The sequence below is a fragment of the Oculina patagonica genome, chromosome 3, assembly GCF_052425735.1.
Source record: "Oculina patagonica isolate OP01 chromosome 3, crgOcupat, whole genome shotgun sequence".
Taxonomy (NCBI): domain Eukaryota; kingdom Metazoa; phylum Cnidaria; class Anthozoa; order Scleractinia; family Oculinidae; genus Oculina; species Oculina patagonica.
The window spans coordinates 23226025-23239715 of record NC_135760.1 but is presented as its reverse complement, the minus strand read 5'-3'; the positions used below and the strand labels follow the sequence as shown (position 1 = coordinate 23239715).

At 40.7% G+C, this 13691-nt stretch overlaps 1 protein-coding gene across 1 annotated transcript in view; it reads left to right on the top strand.

Annotated features, from left to right (window-relative positions):
• The window catches only part of LOC144647101 (uncharacterized), a 63421-nt gene that overhangs the window by 45701 nt on the left and 4029 nt on the right, over positions 1-13691 (top strand). The window contains exon 9 of the mRNA XM_078506854.1: positions 9299-9491. Within this exon, the coding sequence (XP_078362980.1) occupies positions 9299-9491 (193 nt within the window). The remainder of the gene's footprint in view (positions 1-9298; positions 9492-13691) is intronic.

Sequence of the window (13691 nt, the reverse complement as noted above, 5' to 3'; positions counted from 1 at the left end):
ACAGTCAGAAGCCAGAAAAAATCTCGACTTGGTTGAAGTGAGCGCGCAAGCTAGTATCGGGTAATGATGATGTAACAATAGGGTTTGCCTGCAAATAGTATCGGGTAATGATGACGTAGCAATAGCGCTTGCCCGCAAGGTGCTCGGGTAATAATGACGTAACAATAGTACTTGCCCGCTATGGGTTTTGGGTAATTGTGACGTTCAAGCAGCTTCCCGGATTACGCGTCTTCACAACTCCACAACTCTCACCTCGCACATGTAGTGGATCATATTTTGGCGAGATGTATACCGTATATGCCTTTAAGGGGTGATTTTTTCCAAAATTTTTAAGCCGGATGAAAGATTTTAAGTTTATATCCGATATACCAAATAGATTATTTAAAAAACTTGAAACGCACGCGAGTTACCGACAAAAACGTATTCTTTCGACTTAACTTTTTAGTCCGCTAAAGCCTAGTTTTCACTTGCGACGCAAACACAAGCGCAAGCACAAGCGTAAGGATATTAACGGCTATAATTTCACAGTGAATACGGCTTCGACGCAAACAAAAGCACAAACAAAATTGAATTTTGATGCTTATGCTTGAACTTGTGTCAAGCACAAGCACAAGGGTCATTTTTTTGCCTGTTCGCGTGCTTGCGTCACTGGTGAAAACCAGGCTAAAGTGTTCTAAAGCTAATTAGAATGTGTCAACCGAAGAGCCTACGTGACATCGGCAGACTCGCATGTAATTATCACACAACAATCTAACGTTAACCTTTTGTCGGTCGGAAATAAACACCCAAAGCGATACTTGATGAAAACGTTTGATCTTTTAGTCAGGGCTTTGTATTCGGTCGCTACACTTCTAGTAGAAATTCGAGGCTTTGTGCGAAGATTGAATTGCGTGAACATTTCCCCCAGGCCGGGCCCCCAGGAGGTGACCGGAAAAAAACAAACCAAGCACTGCTTGGCCTAGTCTCCTTCGCAGCCGCTTTTTGGGACGTCACGCAACGCTCCCCCCGGTAATCTGAGAACGTGTTTGCGGGCAGTTTGTGGGCGGTGTTTGTTTGCGAAGCGATAGGTTTTTCTAAACGCTATTTTCTCGAATTATATTTTTCGCATGGTAGCTAAAACTCCAAGGGATTTTGTTCAATTGACTTCAAATCTTCAGAAAAAATAACTTCAATATGTCAGCAACAAAAACATGTCGGCGATTGTTTTATTTTTAAAAACGTTTTCGTTGAGAGGCTTTTTTGTACGATCAATCCATGTTTTTTGCTCTGTAACCTTTTACTGTAATCGAATACGACAAAACGCCGACACGTTTTTAGCACTTTGGGAGCGGAAACCCTCGAACAAATCAAATTAGAGAATTTTAAAGCTTTCAATAGCCGATTCACAAAATCACAAAATGGATGAAATATTTAGATAGCCAGTTCTGTGAGCTTTAATTTAATATAGGGTTTTATGTATCTACAATTCAACCCGGACGCGCTACAGTGTTTTGACGTGAGATACCCCTAAAGGCAGTCGAGTTTTTGAGCTTGTACAAGAAGAGTTTAACGTGGCAGCCTTTTTTGAGCTTTTGCAAGGTAAGGATATTTGTTTGGATTTTGTTGCTATCAAAATAGATTACAAAGCTTGCTATTGTAGAGCAAGTTGGTTACGATTGCTGAATTGAACAGACTCAGTTTACATAAAGAAAACATTGAGAAAAGAAAGTCAGAAACCGTGAGCTACTGCGCAGTACGAGTGTTTTGTTTTCTTTATGTAAACTTGGTTTTTCGACTGAGTCTTTCAGTCGCTCTTGTAGTTCTTCTTGTGTGTGTTTTGTGTCTGACAAATCGCAGATTTAATTTGTACTGAGTCTTTCAATCCAGCAATCGTAACCAACTTGCACTACAGTAGCAAGCTTTGTGATCTATTACGTGACTGCCACGTCAAAAATTATACAGTTTAGTATTTTAAAATTGAAAGCGAAATAAATACTTTACAATAAAATTGAGCTATCTTCAACCTCTCACTGCCCATCAATGCCTCACCCAGTGCCCAGATGCGATAGCCACTAACACTAAACCGCTCGCTACAGTTTCGCGCACATTTGCAACCCTCAAAAATAAACACAAACAAGTTTCCATTTTATACAAATCAGATAAGATCAAAAGACCGGGGGCACTTTTAGTGTCAACTACCCCTAGTTAATCTTGTTTGAAGCGACGCTTCTTCATCACGCGATTTCTTTGCTTTGCGTTTTGAATATTTAATTGTGAAAGCCCTGATCTCCATTTTGATCATTTCCCAGAAGAGTCCTTTATGATTTACTTGTTGATGACGTATAACAAATTCGGGAATTTTAAAAGTGAGCAATTCAACGTAATCGGTATCAAGTAATAGTGAATTGTTGAACTTCCAGAAACCAGGTCCGCGTGGAGGGCTGTCTTCGTCGAAAGTGATGTTAAGAATGCCGGTCGCTTAGAATCCAACATTTTGTGGCAAGAGGATGGAACTTCGATTTCTTTCATACTTTTATGTTAGATAGGCTAGGGTATAACTTAAATCACTGTATAGTTCTTTCGATGGAATATCCTTTTATTTTAAAGAAAAATGCAAATAACGAAAATCCGTTAAAATCGTCATTTGAGGCGCTAAATTATTCATGCTTTTTGCACTAGTTTGAGAGCCTCGCGTGCAAAAACAAATCACTCTACCGTCTTTTAAACACTCAAACCATAGTTAGCAATTTCTAAACATCTACTGAAATGATTTTGGGAAATATTGCGTTGTTCTTTGTAGACAAAATAATTTAATTTCGAAGGCATACAATTCACTGCCGTAAAAGTACTTGGTAAATAAAATTAATTTTCACCATGTGCGAAACCTTCAAATCGTTGAAGCTTCTGGTGGTTGAATGTTAGAAGAATGGTGTATAAATCCCTGTAAAAATTTCTCCGGGCAAATGATTAAAAGCGACGTGAGAGCTTTTTGAATTCGGTTAAATATGCAAATATTTGACCTTCCGCGGTCAACTTTGAAGTTACGGGTCAGACATGAATGACATGAATATTTCAATCCGTGCACAAGTCTTAACCCATTTTGGGTCAAAATAATCACACACAAAAACATTATGAAATGTTCTAACCTTAATCTGCTGTAAAAAGCAGGTCCGAAGGCCTTTTAAGCACGATTCCGGCTCTAAGCATCCGTAGTAATTTGAGCTTCGTTTGTGTAAGTATGTCCTATTCACCCCGCCAACTGTCAACTTATTTAGTGGTCGAAATCCAATCTGTGATCAACTTTCGGCGCTTCTCATCACCACTGCATCTTCTTCGACAGCATAGCCGATTGTTAGTATTGCCTCGTTAATAGTACACAAAAAAATAACATCTGATCGCTAAACGGCATGATGTCGGCGCTTACAGTAGCTTACAGTCCCATCTTGCAATGAGCCGTCTGTTCGTCACGCAATACTGTGTCATGGACATTTTTTTAGGGGGTGGTAGGTGGGTGTGGGAAAGGTTGAATATGCGGAAATGCTTGATTTAATACTTTATGACAAGTACGTACTCTAGCCAGCAACAACAACAACAACAACAACAACAACAACAAGTACAGTGATATCTTTAGGCAGACAAGATAAAGCACACGTACTGTCAGGTGATAAGCGTTTGGTACAGTGTAATGCAACTGTTCGCGAATTCGATTGCTCGCACGGGCTTGGTTGTAATACCGGGGCTGGAAGGGGGATATAAATCTTTACAAAACAGGTAGAGTTTTTAAGTAGTTCTTCCCTTTTTTACTGTAGAACCGAAAACGAAGAGAAAAACTCGCGTCTATGTTTTTTTGGGGTGAGGGGGTGGGGGCCGGGGGGTTCTTGGTTGGTTGGTTTGCAAAGTTTTTTTTTTTTTTTTCACAAAGATACCTAACCAAATATCGCATGTCCTGATAAATGGTTAATGATAGAAGTAACGAAAAGTTTTGATTTTTTTTTCGTGATCGAGTGGCAACTTAATAAAAACATTGCATCGCCATTTTTTTCGCCCTACGGTAAATCTGGGTGACCTGTGGCTTCGGGTGGTCATTCGTCAACCTGTAACAACTTTCTTGGGGTGCCGTTTTGAACATACTGTCGAATTCATGATGTCTAAATTCGACAATAACTAATTTGAAGTTCAAACGAAATTAAAACATGTTAAAACAACTCAGTGCTAAAACTCGATGCTAAAAAGGATAAGCAAATTGCTATGGCAATTCGGCGTGTGAAAAAATCGCCAAATTTAATTTAGTGGTTTCCTAAGTAAACAAAACCTTAGTCGTGCTAGTTATTGGCACCGTCTGTTTGCTTAAAGGCAGCGCATGAACAATTTTTTCAAAGTTCAGTTTATTTCACTGGAAATGGAAGGTTGTTGTTCTTTTAAGGCCCTTGTTCGTGGAGTTTGCGGTTTTGATTCTAAAGATCGAAAGCGTCACACTGAAATCGTTCCTCTACTGTCGTGTGAGAAGGACATCAGCAGTCACAAGTTCCAGTATAAATTTAGTTGACTCTAACATGACTCTTTCCGGTGAAAAACCAAACTTCAGAAGCTAGCTATTTGTTTGGTGTTATAAGGCAGCTCTTGAAAACTTCGTTATACAGTCTTAATATAGGACCATATAGTAAAGAAGTAAATGGTTTGAACCCAGTATCAGGTCGTAAAGTGTGATCGTCCGGGTGAGAGTTGCTCTGAAAACTCCGGGATAGGGAATACTTTCTGAGGTTCTCGGTCCATAAGTAGGGTATCATTTTGGCAATGTGTTCCGGGTGTGATCCTTAGATAGGGTACCTAAATTCTATCAGCTAAAATAAACGCCCAGCTAAACGAAAAAAAGGTATCTTAAAACTGAACTTTTTGTTCAAGTATTAGTAAAGCGATTTTATAAAGATTTGTGTTTTGCCGTGTGCGGTTAGCCGTTATTTGTGTCGGCACGGAACGCTTTTCCTCCCCTTGAATAGATTGTTATTTTTCGGTTTTGGGCCTTAAAAGGGGTATCAATGTTCGCTTTCTTTACCCTTAAACCCTATTCGAAATTTATGGGAGTGCCCCTCCATATGTTTTGTGAGGGATTGCTGGGTGGGTGCGCTACTTATTTGTTTTCAAAATAAGATAAGTGGAGGATGGAAGTGCGTATAAAATTTGAGCCGAGACCACTGTTTCCAGTTTGCACAATAATGATTAGTTAATGTATTATATATGAATAAAGGTATAACTGTTACTCAGAGATATCAGAATACGAGCTCCTTTTATACTAATCTCCCCCGACGCGCTTCCCCCACCTCACTCCCCCTCTCCAACCAAAAAAGTAAAAATTACCAGTCCCTAAGTGTTGCCCATCATTTTAAATACAGCGCATTTTTTAACATTTCCGACTGTATTTATCAGTTAAGGTGAGCTGATTTTGCTCATCCCTTTAGTCACAAAGAGCACCGTATTGCTGGTTTTCACTGTCACGCAAGTAACGATACTGTCACGCGCTGCAAAAAATAAATCCAAAGCTATTGAGTTAAACAAATCAAGAATTTTACAGGTTGTAGAAAATAACAAGATAGTCTACGTGTCCAAGTATCAGGTCTGTACGGCATTCCGTACTCGAGTTATCCGTCATAATGTTTAACACAAATTTAGAGAGCACAGTATGGAAACGCCATGTTGGATCCCATGTGGAGGGGCACCAAGATGGCCGCCGGAAATCAATGAAAACATCTGGCATTCACTTCTGCTATAAAGCGCGGTCAGTTCACCTTCGTGAACACGTAAACATTCATATAAACACTTCTTGTAAAGCCTCAATTGTTCAGATCGTTAAAAATAACAGGATGAGGCATTCTTTTTAAGCATACGTGACAGCCGTCAGGCGGCCATTCTGATGTCGTGTGGCGCAAAACTCCGAAATTCAAAATGTTATTTCTCAAAGACGGTGGATGCTATCGAGCTGAAACCTTCAATAAGATATATTTTAAGGACGTCTAATAGCTAGTGAAGGATAAAAAGTCAGGGGGCTCGCGATTCTGGATTTAGAATTTTGATGACGTCACGTGAAAACCAAGAATTCTGTTGGGCGCAGCACCTACCCGTAGAGAACTGAACTCCTACCAGCAGCAATTAGCACATAAGCCATGGTTAGCCATGCCTAGTCGATTTACCAATTATTGGCATGCTGTTATAACCTTGGACAAGCTAATCAACTGTGGTGTTTGTTCTACGATTTTGGTAAGGCCCCGAAAAGCTCTTGTAACTAAGAATATTAAAAGCGTTAGCATGTAACCAGTGATAAATTCGCGGTTCAGGGTAAAGAATAGATAACGCAAGCAAAGAAAACCAAAACTATTCTAATACACGTTTTCTTTTTCATATCAGTAATCAGTTCTGTATGTGTTCCAAGGCTAGATTATGAACAGTTGAACCTTGATATAAGGGTTAAGGTTGTATATCGAATGTTAATTAAGAGACACGCAAAAATGTGTTCACTGTTACGAATCGAAGTTTCGTTATACCGAATTTCTTTTTTACGTATTTTATTATAACTGTAGCAAAGAGTATCGTTCATTTTACCTAGGAATTCGTTAAGTCTAGTTTATAATAAAGGATCGTTCCGTCGAGCTTTTCACGACAAATTACGCCCTAATCCACCCTCCCTCCCCCCGCCACCTGCTAAATCCCCATGACTTGCGTGACGAACAAACGGATACGTGACTTCGTGCACTGCAAAGATAAGCGTCAACATTATTGTGTCATTTTAGCAGCGATCAGATGTATTATATTTGTGGACTATAAACCAAACAATACTTAACAAATGACAAAGCCGTCGAAGAAGATGCACTTGTGACGATATGGGCCGAAAGTTGATGAAAGATTTGTTGGTTTTAGACCACTGGCTATGTTGCACGTTGACAGTTGGCTCGGTGCAGACTTGAAACGAAGCTCAGATGCAACGAATGATAAGAGCCGTAATCATGCTAAAATGGCCTTCGAACCTACCTTTTACAGCAGATAAAGGTTAGAAAATTAAATATTTTTTTCATATGCTTAATTTGGTCTTAAATGGGTTAAGACTTGTGCACGGAACAAAAATTATTTCTGACCCGTAACTTCAAAGTTGACCGCGGAAGGTCAAATATTTGCATATTTAACCGAATTCGAAAAGCTCTCACGTCGCTTTTAATCATTTGCCCGGAGAAATTTTTACAGGGATTTATACACCATTCTTCTAACATTCAACCACCAGAAGCTTCAACGATTTGAAGGTTTCGCACATGGTGAAAATTAATTTTATTTACCAAGTACTTTTACGGCAGTGAATTGTATGCCTTCGAAATTAAATTATTTTGTCTACAAAGAACAACGCAATATTTCCCAAAATCATTTCAGTAGATGTTTAGAGATTGCTAACTATGGTTTGAGTGTTTAAAAGACGGTAGAGTGATTTGTATTTGCACGCGAGGCTCTCAAACTTGTGCAAAAAGCATGAATAATTTAGCGCCTCAAATGACGATTTTAACGGATTTTCGTTATCTGCATTTTTCTTTAAAATAAAAGGATATTTTACCGATAAAACTATACAGTGATTTAAGTTATACCCTAGCCTATCTAACATTAAAATATGAAAGAAATCGAATTTCCCACTGTTGCCGCGAAATCGAGAAATTGTCTGATTCTTAGAGACCGGCATTCTTAAGCGCTACAGCAGAGTGGTCAGAATGTATGTTTGGAATTATATTGCACTCTCGGATTAGCTTACAAAGGTTTTTCGAAACCAAGAGATAATCTAGCCGGCTTTGGATCTTTCTGGAGGCATTACTCCACGTGAATCCACACGAATCGGGGTTTTTAAAACGCCAAGAATCAACTAAATTATTTGTAATAATTAGCGTTCGGAGTTCAACAACAGACGCCTTCTTTGCGTCAAACGGTTTGCCGCCTCTCTTGTCTAAGCTATCAATTACACAGTTGAAATCGCCTCCCAGGACAACATTGTCATTGATGTATTCCCTAAGGAAAGAATTGGAAAGCTCAGCAAGGAAAGATATTTGATGCCTTCCCTCATTGGGTGCGTAAATGTTTACGAAAATTGTCTTCTTATCGCTTAAAATGGTTTCAGCTAAGACGCATCTTCCGTAATTATCTGTGCTGATCTTTTCAATGCTGACGTCGAGTCGCGGTTTGAACAAAGTCATTACTCCTCTACTGTGTGAAGAACCATGACTGTAAGCAATTTTGCCACCCCATTCTGCTTCCCACCTTTTAATTGTTTGAGGTGTAGAATACGTTTCTTGTAGGAAAATAATATCGGATTGTTGACGATGCAACCATCGAAAAACTTGCCTTCTTTTTCTTGAGCTGTTTAGCCCTCGAATATTCAAAGATAAAATCTTATAGATCATTTAGGTTCATGTTTTTAGTCTAAATGTAATACTGGCAATAATGCTCATAAGAAAAACGGAAATATCTAAAGTGAAATAAAGTTTCAGTTTCTTGCTTTTGCGACTTGAATTGCTAGTGGTCAAACTAATCGTAAAAATCGCGACACAAAGGACGGGAAAATATAGTACGAAAAACCAGACGGATTTAAACAAGAAAGTTAACATTGTGCGGTACAGAAAAATTATAACTACAACTATCAAGGACTTACCTAATTGTTTGTTCGGCATTATCAGATACTGGTACGTGAATGTAGAGCAATGTTACATTGGCCAACACAATATGGCCGTGATCGATTTCAATGTTTTAACAGTTAATTTAAACGTCCATTAAACGTCCATACAGTGGGAACGCTTTCGTCTCAGGTCCGCGGTAGAGTGAACCGTCTATAATGAGCTTCTCTACTCTGAAAAAAGCGGCTCGCTTCTGTTGTTCAGATTTAACGTGACATCAAGAAAGTTAACTTCCTTGTTTGCTTCGATTGTTATTTTTAAGCCATTAGTCGTGAACACTCTGCAAATTTCTTTCTTGATATTCTCGCCCAATCCGTCATCTCTGTACAGGCCTACTTGCTTTCGGATGGTCTCGGGTAGCAACAGATATCATCCCAATAATTTGCAGGTTTCAGCGCCGTCGAATGAGCCCATTGTTTCGTCAAAAAAAGTAGTTGAATTCTTCTTCGCCCATGGCCTGCCGTTGGTGAACAATAGCGATTGCTTAAGCTTGGTGTGTAAAATTGTATCCATGTCTTCCTACCTTGATACGTGAAAGTCAGAATCGTGAAAAATGTAAACAATGTATTATTTTTTTAATTCTGTGTACAATTAATTGCTCTTTTCCCGTTGTTCCATGGCACTAGGCATTGACTCTAACAGACTGTACATCAACTGAATCAGTGGCAACCTTCTACTACTACGAAGGGTTGACTCTTTATTCCACCGTTGAAGACTGGTGCGTGGTGCCGCAGAGTGGTGGGGAAAGTCCTGCAAATGACGAGGAGTTGGTGATTCGAGAAGACTGTCTTGGCGCATCTTCAACATTTCATTTCGGTGGTACGGTTTATTTATGGTTCATTTATGTATTTCATTGGCCAAAGATCACTCTTCAATGTGAATGTTTTATTACAAGAGGGTCTAAATGGGGTTTAGTGTTTCGTGTTGTTTGCCCATATCTTTTAATGCTTGCTGTCAAATTGGCCAATTTTTTTAATGTTTACTGTTTCCGAAGAAATACTGTTTAACGTTTGGATTGTTTTTCGTGAAAAACTCATAGTCTTTTAGCAGTGTAAATTATTATCTGCTCTTCGAAAATCGGTAATAAAATCACTCATGAACTTTAAGCTTGTGCTGTGTGTTCTCCTCGGAAATTTTCGGTAGTCTTCGTCATCTTCGATAGTCTTCGGAATTCTTCGGCAGTCTTTGGTAGAATTCGGAAATCTTCCGAAATGATCGGGAATCGTCGGAAAATGGCGAAAAAATTCTTGATATACTAAACAAAATAATATTGCATTTTTTGGAACCGTTTTTGTTTCTTTTTGGATAAAATTTACTGTTACAGTGAATTTTTACTGTTAGTGTTAAAAAGCCTAAAATTTAACTGTTTCATGTTACAGAGGCAATATCGTGATAACGATAACCCATCTATTTATCTTCTTCTATCATCCATCCATCCACCAACCATCGATTCTTTATGTTTATGTAATTAATACATTAATTGACGGCTTTTGCATCATAATGATATGGGAAAATCTCATTTGCATTTTCTTTCAACACACCAAGACCTGGTCAGTTGGTAGCCATCTGCCGTTAAGAATTTTAAATTTCAGACGACCTCATGTAACATTGCACAAAGAATAACCCTAGTTTAGAATCATCCTCAGTCATATTACAAATAGCGCATCTGTGGCTTTGTAGCTCAGTAGCTCCGCATTTATTTGTTCTTCACATGTAATATACATGTTCCACATGTTCGTTGCAGGAAACTCCTGTCCACATGTAAGTTCATATGGGATTCACTCACACGCTGTTGCCATCTGTGGCTTTGTAGCTCAGATGGTAGAGCAGTGGTCATGCAACCCGAAGGTCTTGGGTTCGAGTCCCACCTGAGCCACTGAATTTTTTCCGTGGTCAGGATTCACAGTGTCTCATTTCATTTATTTGTAATAGCCCTAGTATCTAGGCAACTATAACGATATATAAATCAAAATACAAAAATAATTGCTAACGAAATCTAAAATAGTGGTAAACATAGCAGTAACTTAAAAAAAAATACAAAATATAATAAACGCGTGTGCTTGCCGAATGCTTTAGAAAACGGTTAAGTGCCTTTTTACATGAGAGCCGAGATGAGTTTCGTCCCGGGATGAAAAAAAATTCATTTTACATGAGCGTGTTCATCCCGGGATAAGTCGTCCCGCCCGAGTTGAATTCATCTCGCCCGTGCTTACATTACATTACATTTCATCCCGGTTTTTCATCCCGGGATGAAATCGTCCCGGGATGAACTCATCCCGGGACGAAATCATGTATCATCATGTAAAAGCAACAATAAAAATGACCAGACACCGAGATGAATTCATCCCTGGACGAAAACTCTCATGTAAAGAGGCCCTAAGAAATTGATATGCAACATCTCAAGGGAAGGCTGGTAAGCGTAACTAAGGATTTCATTAATGCGCAAAACATGAGGGCCGCTAAAAGTAATCTGACACGTGAGGAACAGCGAGGGTTGAGATCTTTGAAGGGCAGAGAGAATGTGGTTGTTTATCAGACGGATAAATCAGGGAGATTTGCCGTAGACACTAAGGATAACTATCGTGTCGCGTGTCAACCACACGTGGAGAATGATCACACTGTTACGGAGGGTTTGCATGAGAGGTTGCAGAAAGAAGCTAATGCACATTCGGCGATGTGGGTGAGACTCCTGAATGCAGGCGAAGTCGTTGGAGGGCAAGCGAGGATTAAGAGCAACATGCTAGTGAGTTACTGTACACTTGCCCCTCTATATACACTGAGGAAAGATCACAAGACAGCAGCTGATCAAAACAGTGGCCCACCGGTTCGACCAGTTTGTGGAGCAGTATCAGCCTACAACAGAAATCTGTCCCATCTTATAAGTATGATCTTAACGGAGGTGTGGAAGACAGAGGAGAGTATGTGCTTAAACACTGAAGAGAGGTTAGCAGACTTCTGGAAGGTGAATAGTAACAACATCACTGAGGAAGTAATTATTGGCTCGGCGGATGTGAAGGCTCTGTACCCCAGTCTGGACATATCTTTTACAGTAGAGAAGGCGTGCTGGTGTAGATGCTGAGGAGCTAGGGCTATATCTAGCGCTGAACAGAACGGAAGCGGAGTTGAGAGATGTCGGTTTACTACACACTTGTCCACGGCGCAAGACCAGCAGAGGCCGACCACCCACTGTTACAGGCTGCGCCTTAGATGAAAGTAAGATCAAGAAGTTCAAACCTTGGCTGCCACCTGCTGTAAAGGCTGATGGGGAAACCATCAGGAAGATGTTCACTGAGGCCTTAAAGATTGATCTCTCCTTCATTATGAAGAACCACGTGTACTCGTTCGACAAGCAGATAAAACTGCAGTCAAACGGGGGTGCCATAGGTCTTGAATGTTTTAGCCCAGTTGTTCATGGTCTGGTGGGACAAGCAGTTTAAAATCCAGATGGATGAAAATGGGTTGAGGTTGAGGATGTACAAGAGGTATGTTAATGACATCAATGTCATTGTGAACGCTACCAAGCAGGCACGGCGGAGCCGGGGGGGGGGGGGGGGCTGGGGGGGTCAGCCCCCCCACTTGGAAATTTGCTCCGCCGTCCCTGCCAAGGCAGGCCTCAAGTTTGTTGAGAGTGAAAGTAGGGTGGTCGAGGATGGCAGCGCAGCTGAGCAGGAGCGGGACGTCAGCGCCGATAGAAGATGTATGGCTTTAGTCCAGAAGATTGGCAACAGCATTCACTCATCAATTGAGTTGGAGGTTGATTACCCTTCACGACATGAAGATGGTAAGCTACCCATACTAGATTTGAGAGTCTGGATGGAAAGGAGAAAAGTGGACAGTGGAGAAGAGGAAGAGAGTGAGGTGTGTGTAGTGTTACATGAGTATTACTCTAAGGATCAATGCAAGGTCGGCTTTGCCCTGAGACTGTAAGAGAACGGTTCTCACACAAGAAATCCTGAGGATTCTTCTGAACTGCAGTAGAGAGCTTCCCTGGGAGACTGCAGTCAGCCATGTGAACCACATGATGCTCGGCCTCCAGTACTCTGGCTACGAACAGAAGTTCAGAACGGAAGTGGTACGTTCACCGCTGAAGGCTCACAACCGTCTGATTGAGCTAGATGTTAGCGGCGAACAACCACTGTATCGACCAAGAAGTTGGAAACAGCTAGAACGAGCTGAGGAGAGGCGGGGAAAGCGAGAAACCTGGTACAGAAAGGGCAGTTTCGATAGTGTGATCTTCGTACCAGCAACACCGCGATTTCAATTAAGAAACCAGTTCATGAGAGAAATCAAGGAAACAGGCTTTAGAATCAAGGTGGTCGAGCAGTCAGGCCTAACCATAAAACGAATGTTGCAAAGGTCAGAAACGTTTAAAGAAAGGCAGTACAATAACACCGACTGTCTGATCTGTAGCACTGGAGGAAAAGGGTCTTGTCACGGCCAAGGTGTCATTTATGAGCTCTTCTGTCACATTTTTGCCGCCATAAGTACATCGGAGAAACATCCCGGAGTGCTTACACTCGCGGTAAAGAACATCTCAGAGCCATTGAACAGCGCGAGGAAGGTTCTGTTTTGTGGAGACATTGCTGTGATATTCATGCAGGTAACATCGCAGGCTTCACCATGAATGTCACACGAACGTTTCAAAATGATGAGATGCTGAGGCAGATCACGGAATCGGTGATGATCAATCAAACCGAAGAGGGTCAACAGATCAACACGAAAGAACAGTGGATGTATTTCCGGATCCCAGGAGCGGTTAGGGGTCATGAATAGTCACTTAAAATGTCGCAGTGCTTGCAAAATTAAGATTTTGCTCGCAATGCTTGCAAAACTTTAGTGGGTGCTCGTTTGCTCGTGCTCGCACATTTTTACAAGTGCTCGCATGCCATGCTCGGTTTTTAGTGGAGGTAGGTTTTTGAAAAGTGCTCGTTGCTCGTTAGTCAATGCTCGTGCTCGCAAAGAAAAACGCTGTGCTCGCATGCTCACAAATGTTCGCATAGACCATTTGATACCCATAGC